General features: G+C 28.6%; 1 protein-coding gene across 2 annotated transcripts in view; it reads left to right on the top strand.

The window, feature by feature from the left end:
• Window positions 1-11,449, top strand: part of LOC123014574 (CCN family member 1) — a 45,314-nt gene that overhangs the window by 1,991 nt on the left and 31,874 nt on the right. For both annotated transcript variants that reach the window (XM_044413764.1, XM_044413763.1), the window contains exon 2: window positions 10,769-10,894. In XM_044413764.1, coding sequence (XP_044269699.1) covers window positions 10,769-10,894 — 126 coding nt within the window. The remainder of the gene's footprint in view (window positions 1-10,768; window positions 10,895-11,449) is intronic.

The raw sequence follows: 11,449 nt of genomic DNA, 5'->3' as shown, positions 1-11,449 counted from the left end.
ACGGTGATAGTACCTAGAGGACAAAAAAAGCAGAAATAAATCAACTTGGCAAATTCGAATGTTCATAATTTCTGAGATATAAATAATTCAAGTCTWCTGTAAAATCTACTACATTTTAAAATAAAATTCTTCAAATCATTGACATCAAATGTCATCGGAAACTTTGACAAGTTTGRGTTTTATTCATGTTGTTGCATGTTGTAGGATCATAATACTGCACTAAAATTAATATTCGCTCGTGCTATTACACAATTTTTCAGGTGAAATTTTCAGGAAAATTTTTCTTGCTCACACCTGTTGGCTCAATTATTAAAAAAAATTTGAGTGATAAAACAGAATTACAAACTTTTATTTGTCCATAAAGCATGAAACCCTCTTAAAACACAGCATTTTTAATTTCATCCTTTCGCCGAAAGGACAACGTCATTAAACATCTAATCCTGAAAATATTTCCCGGCCGTCGTAACAACAACACTTTATGAATCCGCACAAAAACCCTCCTAATAAGCGTCACAATGTACATGACAGTCCTATTATTTCCAGTCCAATTCGATCACACCTGAATCAGATATTTCTTTCATTTAAACCGTTTTAATTTAAATGAAAAGAGACGAGAATTTTTTATAGTTCAAAGCCGGCTCAAAGAAATGGTAATGCGAAGTACGGATTTAGAAGCTCGTAACTTCGCATTGTCATACAATATTTATACAATACCCAGTTAAAATGGCCTCGTTTCCGGTCCAAAACCGCGTCGGATTCCTTGTACCTTTCCCTATTGTATGACGAAATTGCTTCGTATCAACTGTTTGCCGACGGTTTTAATATTGATACAACTCCATCTGGACTATTGCAGTCCCGGAGCGAACCGGAAAACTATTTCCAGGAGCTGAAAAAATTAATAAGAACAGATGATGAGGAAACGGAAAAGGCTTCTTCAAACTGAAATATTTCTTTTGGTAAATATAAAATTGATTAATTTTTTTGGGTTATTGCATCTGCAATACGCAAAAAAGACGTGAAGGTGCCAAGTCGGTGGTTGGGCAAACGTCCAAATTGTAGAAATCTTTCAGTTACGACGAAAATTTCACCTCAGTGTTACAGTAGATAAATATGAATGGAACTGAAAGTAATCAATTATTATTTTAAACGAAACAAAATATCATTTTTTATTAATTTTTGGTTTTCACTCGCCTTGCATCTAACAAAAATAAAACAATTGCATGAAAATGAATTTAATCGTTTATTTTCTTCGCTTTAAAAAACCTTTCAATAGAGACAAATTGTAAAAAAAATTAATAAAATTAATCTCTCAAAAAATTAAGAGGCCGGTTTAAAAAACATTCAAGTTTAAAAAATTAAATAAATACCATAAAAGTTAATAAATAGTAAAAGAAAAACATGATAAAAATTCTGGAAAATAGATACGTTGGTGACGAATTTTTATATTGTAATACAGTGTAATTTTAATAGTTGTGCAAAAATTTTAGAAGGTAATAGTGGAGAACAAAAAAAAAACGAAAATAATTCGACTTATGCCTTATCCTAATTTTTTTGAGTTTAGTTTTTGAGCTTTAAAAACTTAGTCGCCGAATTAATTTAAATTTGGCGCGCAACTTCAACAGAAGTTGTAACAATTAATACAAAGAGTTACAAGAGAGGAAAGTGTATTATTTTGTTTTACAAGGGAAGCTGCTGAAAGCAGTAACCACCCAGTAACCTCCAGTGTAGTACATATAATTTTTTCTACGATCTAGCAAAAAAACTTCAAAACTAACAATTTTTATTGAAATCTCAGTTTCTCAAATCTAGCAAAACTTTCTCTATGAAAGGAAACATATATTTTTATTGTAATTTTTACAGATGAGAGAGGCAAAATTTTTACCTCTCTGAGAGATAATTACCTACTTTCTTATCTGAAAAAGTGAAAAAACTTACTTAAGATAGTAGGAAAACAAATATTATCTTTAAATAAAAGTTTTAATGAATAGTAAAAAAATGTCAAAAATTTTAGCAAAAATTTTTTATATTACAATGGGTGATTTTAAAAGTTGTGCAAAAATATTAGAATATAATAATAGAAAACAAAAGAAGCAAAAATAACTTAACTTACTGCCATATCCTAATGTTTTGAGTTTAGTTTTTGAGTTTTAAAAACTTAGTCGTCGGATTAATTTAAATTTGGAGCGCAACTTTACCAACAAAAGTTGTAATAGATGTGTTACAAGAGAGGAAAGTGTATTTTTTRCTCCCCCAGTGGAAGTTATTAAATGCAGTAACCACCCAGTAATCTCCAGTGTAGTACATATAATTTTTCCTACAATCTAGCTAAGAAAACTTTAAAACTATCAATTTCTCTTGATATCTCAGTTTCCCCATTAAATCTAGCAGCATGTTTTCCTGGTACGATGGGAGGTTACATATATTTTTATTTCAATTTTTACAGATAAAGGAAAATTAGGGTGAAAAACTTACTTTCTGTTGGGTTCGTAGGAAAACAAAACATTATTATCTATAAAGTTAGTTCTTTAAAACTCATTACTTTGTTTAAAAAAATAAGTGAAAAGTAGCAAAAGCCACAGAAAAAAGTGTCCTTAACTATTTACGAAAAATTTACATTTGAAAAATAAAAAATTTTAAATAAAATTAATCTCCCAAAATATTAAAGAGGCGGTTTACAAGCATTCAAGACTAAAAATTTAAATACACGGACATAAAAAGCAAAAACAAGTCAACTTGCCTAATCCGAATATTTATAGCTTCTGAAATATAAATAATTTTACTCCATTATAAAATCTACTACATTTTAAAATAAAAATTGAGCTAAAAGCAGTAAAAACACAGAAGAAGTGTTCTCATATTACATAATAAAAAAGGTAAAAATTTTGAATCATTTTTTTTTGTCGAAAATACTACCAAATTTCATTATATAATCATTGTAAAGTACTCAAAAGATGCAAACTTCGTTTATACTGCATTTTTGACGAATTTTTGAACGCTAAAGTGAAGGTTTCTCTCTCAAAATCACAAATTTTTGAACAATATTTAAATCAGAGGCCTTTAACAAAATTAATCTCCAAAACATTAAAGACGCGGTTTAGCACCATTCGAGGCTAAAAATTTAAATAAAAGTTTTAATGAATAGTAAAAAAAGATGTCAAAAATTTTAGAAAAAAACACGTTAGTAAAAAAAATTTATATTACAGGGTGATTTTAAAAGTTGTGCAGAAATTCCAGAATTCCAGACAAATAACATATTTTGTCTGATCCGAATGTTTATAGTTTCTGAGATATAAATAATTTTATTCTACTATAAAAACTACTGCATTTTAAAATAAAAAGTGAGCAAAAAGCAGTAAAAACAGTCACAGAAAAAGTGTCATATTAAAAAAAAGATAAAGAAGTAAAAATTTTGCATCATATTTTATGTCAAAGATACCATCAAATTTCATTACCCAATTTTAGCATTGTAAAACTTGAAACAAAGTACTAATTTTTTTTGACAAATTTTTGTACGCTAGCAGAGGTTTCGCTCTCAAAATCACAAATTTTTGCACAATATTTAAATCAGAGTATTTCGTGTAGTTTTGATTGTCAAATCATCCAAAAAATAGGTTAATGTCCCTAAATTGTGCAAAGTGTTGTTGAAAATAAGTTTGGAATTGTCCATTGCGAAAATTGGTGGATGCGCCGGTTATCTCAGTTATAGCAAATTGCTTGAATAAAAATATTTTCCCTCGTTGGAAATTGGTAAAAATTTTTCCGCAAACGTCCCCAAAACCCGGTGGCAAAACGCACCGGTCGTTTAATTAAACCGGTTGTTTATTTAAGCATAATAACATTTGGTTTGACTTGATAAGGGACAAAGGTAACCGCAAGCAGACCATCGCGGCCACTCGAAATGGCCACTCGGATTCCGTTTGTGTTGGTTTAGGTCGTCAACTCATCTCTTGCAGATAAAATTTCCTTGAATCTTGTTGTCTCTCAAAATAAAAATTTCGAAGTCAACTAAGCGGAATCCATCACGAGTCGAGTGCGGTTATTAAGCTCCTGTCGACAGGACTGGATCCTTGCTAGGACGTTCATTTCACAGCTCATTTGCGCCAAACAGTGTATCATTGTCGTGGTCGTGGTTGGATGTAATACCAGAGGCTTTGTTAGCATGCATGACCGACCGCTTGTGCGGCATTAACGTAATCTTCCTCAAAACCGCTCTCTTTTCGCTGCTGGGATCGAGGGTTTTTATTAAAATTGCTAAATGAAATATGGCGGAGACGGGGGAAAACTAGATATCGGGTTCATGAGCGAGCTTTGGCGCCTAAACTGTGTCACAAAGACAGCTTTTAGCCAGTTTAAGAAAGCTAAGAGAATTGCCGGGGGGTGTCATTGATCACGATGCGCTCCATTGACCACATAATGTGTCTTAAATCTACGGGAAAGACAAGTTGTGCTGAGATACAGAGGGTGGCGAGCACCCGCCAACACTAGGGGGGAGATAAGACAAGCAACCAACAGGGCTGAAAGTTAAAAGACATTGCACTTTCCGGATTTTGTATATTTTGTAGTCAAAAATCTACTGAAAAATCAAAATAATTTAAGCAATTTTAAAAACATTAAAAAAATCTAATAATTAAAACACCTTAAATATCCGGAAATAAAAAAATTGAGAATCTTGAATTAAAAAAAAAAACTGTTAAAGAGAAGCTTATAAAAACGGATAGAAACTCTACACCAATTTCTGCAGTAAAAAACAACAAAACTAACAATTATTATAAAAAATGTAAAATTATGTAGCATGTATTTGTCTGAATTTTTTAAATTGTTATATCAGACTTTTAATTTTGCTGTAAAAGTTACAAAGCAAAAAATGCATATAAAAAAATATTAAAAGTAAAATATCAACAATAAATTTAAAAAATACGTAGTCCATAAAAGTCATCACATCTTAAAAAACGAAAAATTGAAAACTCAAGAATAAAATAGGATAAATTTGCAAATTATAAATAAAAAGACTAAAAAACTGATTTCAAAAATCTAAACAGTTTAAACATTACGTGAAATGCCGAAATAACTAAGAAAGTTGTCTAATTTAAAAGAAACTTACCTTTGAATAAAAATTTTAACTTTATAACAAAACAAAAATAATTGTAATCAAAATCAAAATATGTGAAAAAATAAAGCAAATAATTGATAATTTGCATAATGACGACAATATCAATCAATATCTATCAGAATCTAAATATTCCAAAATAAAACATTGCAATTAGAATAACAAAGTTAAAAAATTAAAAAAACCGAAAAAGAGAGAAAAATTAAGAGAATTCCACTTTTATTTTCGCGGAAAAAGAAACCATTCTGACTATAAAAAGCAAACTAAAGTCATATGTACAAGCAAAAACCTGAAAAAACTGAAGATTTGGAAAATGAGTGATTTCTGTTTTCAAATTAGAATAAAACAAATCTCAAAAATAACTGTAAGCTAAAAACAAGAAAAACAAATATGCGATAAATCTAAAAGTTTTAAATTTAAAGGTTTTAAGATTTTTTAAACCTTGAAAATATTAAAATATTGATATAAAAAACAATTGTTAAATATTTCAAAAAAGTAAGTTTCGGAAAACACAAAAGAAATCACTGTGTAGATAACATAGTACCTAGTATATTATGTTTCTAAGAATATAAGTGATTATAGCTGAGTCACATAACCTCCCTTTTACTTCGAAGAGCAACACTATAATTAGCAAGTAAATGAACAAAATAATCAGGACGCTTTGCAATAAAATCATAACAAACATCACGTGTCTGTATCAGAATTTATGTTGAGATTTTCGAAAGTGTTTATTAATTTAACTAGTGCAGTTAGTAGTACAAAAATGTCGAATTTTGATGATCTACAATGTACATTTACAGAAATTGCTGAAGAACCAAAGAAACAAGAAAGAAACAACATTGGTAAATGTCATGGTAAAAGTAAAAACGCTTAAGCGCAAAAATAAAATTTTTAGTTCATGGCTAAAAGGTAAACCTTAAATAACTAAAAAAGCCGAAAAAGAGAGAAAAATTAAGAGTATTCTACTTTTATTTTCGCAGAAAAAGAAACTGACTATAAAAACCAACCTAAAATCTGCGAATCATATGTACAATCAAAAATCTAAAAAACAAAAAATTTTGAAAATAATTAATCTCTTTTTACGAATTAAAGGATAAAACAAATCTCGAAAATGGAAAAACAATTATGCGATAAATCTAAAAATTATAAACTTAGAGGTTTTAAGATGTTTCAAATTTTGCAAATATAAAAGAGCAACATTATAATCATCAAATAAATGAACAAAATAATCAGGACGCGTTGCAAGTAATAAAACCAATGCTTATAAACAAGCATTACGCGTCAGTATCAAAATTTGTGTTGAGACCTTCGAAAGTGTTTATGTAATGTAAAAACACTTATTTGCAAAAGTAAAATTTTTACTCCATGCCTGAAAAGTAAAACCTACTTGTGACATGAGTCATAAAAGTGCTCACTTTTGTGACGTTTGCGAAGAAAATATAAAAAAGTCTATATATACTCTTATTTCAAGAATAATCATTACATTGTAAAACTTATTCATTCAAGGACTCAAAGTTTAAAGAAATAAAAAAACTATAAAAAGTACTAAAAGTATATCAAATACATATACAAGTCTAAAAAACTGTTTAGTTTTTGAAGATCTAAACAGTTTAAACATTTTATGAGATACTTGATTAACTAAGAAAGTTGCCTCTTTAAAAAAAATTTTTGAACAATTTAAAAAAACAAAAGTAATTTAAAAAAATATATGTTAGAAATTTAAAAAAATAAAAAATCTGATAATTTCTATAATTATAATAAACTATGAAAACTAAAATTAAAAAAAAAGATAAGCAATTTAAAATAACAGAGTTGAAAAAATAAAAAAGTGTAAAAACAGCAAAAAATGCAAAATTTAAAACAACTTATGATGAATAAAAAACTAAAAATGTAAGACAGTTAAAAACTTCGAAATATTTACAAACTTAAACTTAAAAATCTGCAAATCTTGTTGATTCTTAAGAATACACAAATAATAAGAAAACACTGAAGCAATTGAATAACTCAAATAATCCGCGTATTTATTTGTTATAAACATGAGTTTGTTGCCCTGCATGATCCGGTTTTGTTCAAATATTTACTTCGCGAAGTTTGAGGCAAACAAAAATTATTTATGGATGCCTTTCAACTAAGAAAATTAGATAATATTCCGGTTTGTTTTTCAAGAACCTATGCCCCGAGACATGTTTCAATATTTTCCCGGCAAAAAATTGCCATGTCTACTGAACGAAATTTATGACAGTGTTTGCCAGTCAGACCTAGAGTCAATTAATCTTATCGAAGGAAATAACTTTCAGAATTCTAAATATGGAACTCAACTAAACAAATTTTCCTCTTCACAAAACCATTATAAATTAATGTAAATGGTTTCCACTCTTGACCTCTCCTTAAAAATCAATTTACCGAATTTAAAATGCAAATAGCAAGTAGTGGAATAAACCGTCGTTGAAAGCTCTGAGCTTTATTGACCGCAAGAACAAGTGCGTCACAGGTAGGAGAGTTTTGTAATCAGATAGCGATGTCAAAGCTTCATTATTGTTAGTAAAGCTGTCATTTAACACTGCGAACGTCGAAAAACAAACAAGTTTAGTCGTGTCAGAGGGAAGGTTTAATAAGTGCAGAACTGCAACTGCTGGATTAGTTTAATTAATGCGGCGAGAGCACTTTGTTTCTGACGCAAGTGGTGATCTAGGCGAAATTTCAACCATAAAAATTGATATTTGAGTGAATACATAATTAATTACCGTTGCAACAACAAAGCTTTCTTTCCGGAAAAATGCGAAAAATAAATTAGGTCTGGAGCGGATAATTTGTGGGGAGCACAGGGGCCGACTACATGGGTTAAAGTAAAAAAAAATAAAAATAAAAAATTCTTATTAAGATTTGGGATTTAGTATATATTATAATAATTTTTTAGGAACGTTGCATTCTTTAAAATCACTTTTAATGTCAAAGATGTTTTAAATTTTCTATTTTTCAATTTTCTCTTTCGTGAATTCTTTGTTTATGTTATTCTATTTTGTTCTTCCATTTTTCAAATTTATTCAAAATCTCAAATACTTCAAAACGACTAAACATTCTACATAAACTTTTTTGATACTATTCTAAAAAATTAAGGAAACAAAAAATTTTTTTAATTTTTTTGGTGATTTTTGAAAGATTGTACTGTACTGTTTATATTATTCTATTTTTGCTTTTGTGAGAAAATGGATCAAATTCATCGTTTATGTCACTCTATATTGTTTTTCCTTTTTTCTAATTATTCAAAATTTAGCTTTTTTTTAAAAAAAAAAATATTTCTTATTATCTCAAATACTTCAAAACGACTAAATATTACATAAACTTTTTTCATACTATTTCAAAAAATTAAGGAAAAAATTTTTTTTTTATTTTCTTGTGATCTTTGAAAGACTGTACCTTAATGAAAAATGGTCGTATTTAGATTTAAAAAATCCATTTTGAAACTTTAAGTTTCTAGTCTTGAGATCTTTTGGCAAATTTTTTTTTGAGCTACGGTTATTACGAAATCCTAAGAAATAGCGCGAGAAAAAAAATATGTATCTTTTTTTCCTCTTTTTTTTTGTTTTGGTTCAAGGACATGAAAAAAATTTTATTAGTTAAATCAATGCACGTGCCGGATAGCTTGTTTATTCAGCTTTACTTTGCGTATTTTACGTTCTCTTTACGTCAATTTGTCGCTAAAAAATAATAATAATAAATTCTTAAAAAGAATAATAATATTCGGTATTTCATATTCATTCTAATTTTTTTTTTCGATACGTTGCATTTTTTAAAGTCACTTTTAATGTCAAAAATGTTTTAAATTTTTTATTATTCTATTTTCCCTTTTGAAAAAATGGATCAAATACATCGTTGTCATTCTATATTGTTTTTCCATTTTTCAAATTATTCAAAATTTAGCTTTTCAGTAAAAACCTTTTTGAAAAAATATTTCTTATTATCTCAAATACTTCAAAACGACTAAATATTACATAAACTTTTTTCATACTATTCCAAAAAATTAAGGGAGCAAGAAAATTTCTTAAATTTTCTATTGATATTTGAAAGACTGTAACTCAATGAAAAATGGTCGTATTCAGATTTAGAAAAAAATTTTTTTAAAGCTTCAACTTTCTAGTCTTAAGATCTTTTAGCAAAAATTTTTCCGAGCTACGGTTATTATCTTAAGAAACAACGCAAGGACCAAAAAAGATATTTGGGAAATGTATTTGGAAAAACTTTTATTAGTTAAATCAATGCATGGGCCGGAAAGCTAGTTCCTTCAGCTTTTCTTTGCGTTTTTATGTTCTTTTTACGTCAATTTGTCGCTGAAATATTTAATTTTTAATGAAAAAAATTTGTTTGTTTTTGGTCATCGAAATTTCAGCAACCAATGAGTGCACAGAAAATGTAAAATTAATTTCAAAAACTGAAATAAATTTTCTACAAGATATTTTTACAATTGAAAAAAAAATTCTCTCAAAATTGATTAAAAAAAAAGGAAAAAGTAACTTTTTTGTTGTTTTAATAAATCTGCGGTATATTCACAAATATTGATGGGAAGACTAATGTGTCCTGTTTTTTTTTACAGCTTAATGTACCTCCAATAACTGTAAATTTTTGAATCCATTATCAAACTGTTTTGTCGGACCAATTGATCAAAATTTTACAAAAGACTTAAAGGAATTTATTTCTTAACATTGTGGAATCTTATCAAAATGGACAAAAAGCACTTTTTTTAACTTTCTTACAATTTTGCATGTTAAATCTGAAAAAAATTTCTTTTATATTTTTGAAAATTTGTAAGAAATGCAAAAAACTATACTGACTAATTTTTGAGTCTATTCAGATTTTGCATACTCTAATTTTACTTATCTCAAATTAATTACATTAATTAAAAATTGATATTCCCAATAAGCTGTTTTCAGCACTCGATTTACGAACATTCATGCAAATTTTTTAAAAAAAGGTAAATTTTCTAAAAATTGTTTCCGAATTTTTCTTAATTTTAACAGTATTGCAATATTTTTTAAAACTCAATAATTTCAAGCATTTTGCAACTTTGGACATGTACTACTTTTTTTCTGTTATTTATTGATTTCTTTTTTTTGTATTATACAAAAAATTATCTTGTTTTTAAATGTTCTAAATATTAAATACATTCATTAAATTTAGCAACAGGGAAGAAGTAACCGTTTTTTCGCGTAATTTTTGTGCAAGTTATACCAATATAAAAACTTTTTATGTTACTTGCATTGCTTTAAAGACGATTCATTTATCAAGTTTTTTGTTTATGCATCCATTGAAAATATGAAAAATTGGCGCTCATAGTGGGGAATGAATATAGTTCATTATCCTAGTGGTTTAAAAAGATATAGAATTACCAATTTCGAGAGAGTTGGGTCGAGGAATATCCCCTTATGAGAAAAAATAACACTTTTCCACTATATCATATCCTCTCTGACTACATAAAGTGTGTAATGGAGTCGCCGTCGTATTTTGCGAGAAGTGCTTGAGAATTTAATGGAAGTCAGCCAAAAGAGTGTTTTATGGACCTGCTTCCGTCTTAATAACTCAATAAGCAAATAAAATATTTGATAAAACCCAAGTTTCGTAATTTTTTCGTTGAATATCACATTTGAGGCGATTTTTTTGTTGCAGAACGAATCAGCATGGAGGTTCCTCCTCGTCCTGGCTATCTTAGCGTTTATCCCTCAAAGCATCCCAGCCGAGCATCATCGCAAGCGGGATTTGCGATCCCGAGGAACAGTTATTTACGCTGAAACGGTGAGTTTAAACCATCTCTGGTATTACCGGTGAAGGAAGTACGCTTTCGATGTTTAGACGAAGCTCACCGGAACATTACCTTCTGACTTCCGGTTCCGGTGGACGTGCAGATTTTGCTATAACTCATGCCGGAAATATCGATTAAAGATGATGGTTTAAAAAGATTGCTGTATCGAAATGTAAGCCGCTTATTGGATGGGGAGGCGAGGCACGCGCCATTTCCGGTTTGAGGTGCGGCAGGAAAAGGGAGAAAAGCTAAGTTTTTGCAGGAAAAAAACATATTGACTACCAAAATGTGAAAAACATATGTACAATCAAGAACATTAAAGCTGAAAAAAATAAAACAAATCTCGAAAATAGTTACAAACATAAGAAAAACAAATATGCGTAAAATCTCAAGATTATGAGTAGCGGTTTTAAGTTTTTTCAAAACTTTAAAAAAATTATAAAATATGTTAATTTTGTAAAAAAATAATAGTTAAATATTCCAAAAACCTAATTTCAAAAAAAACACAAAAAAAACATTAAATCAATAATTTAATTTCAAGAATAATT

The sequence above is a fragment of the Tribolium madens genome, unplaced genomic scaffold (genome assembly GCF_015345945.1).
Source record: "Tribolium madens isolate multiple individuals breed KSU strain unplaced genomic scaffold, Tmad_KSU_1.1 Scaffold_97;HRSCAF=244;Tcas5.2_LG3a, whole genome shotgun sequence".
Classification (NCBI taxonomy): Eukaryota; Metazoa; Arthropoda; class Insecta; order Coleoptera; family Tenebrionidae; genus Tribolium; species Tribolium madens.
This window is presented reverse-complemented; position numbering and strand designations above follow the sequence as displayed.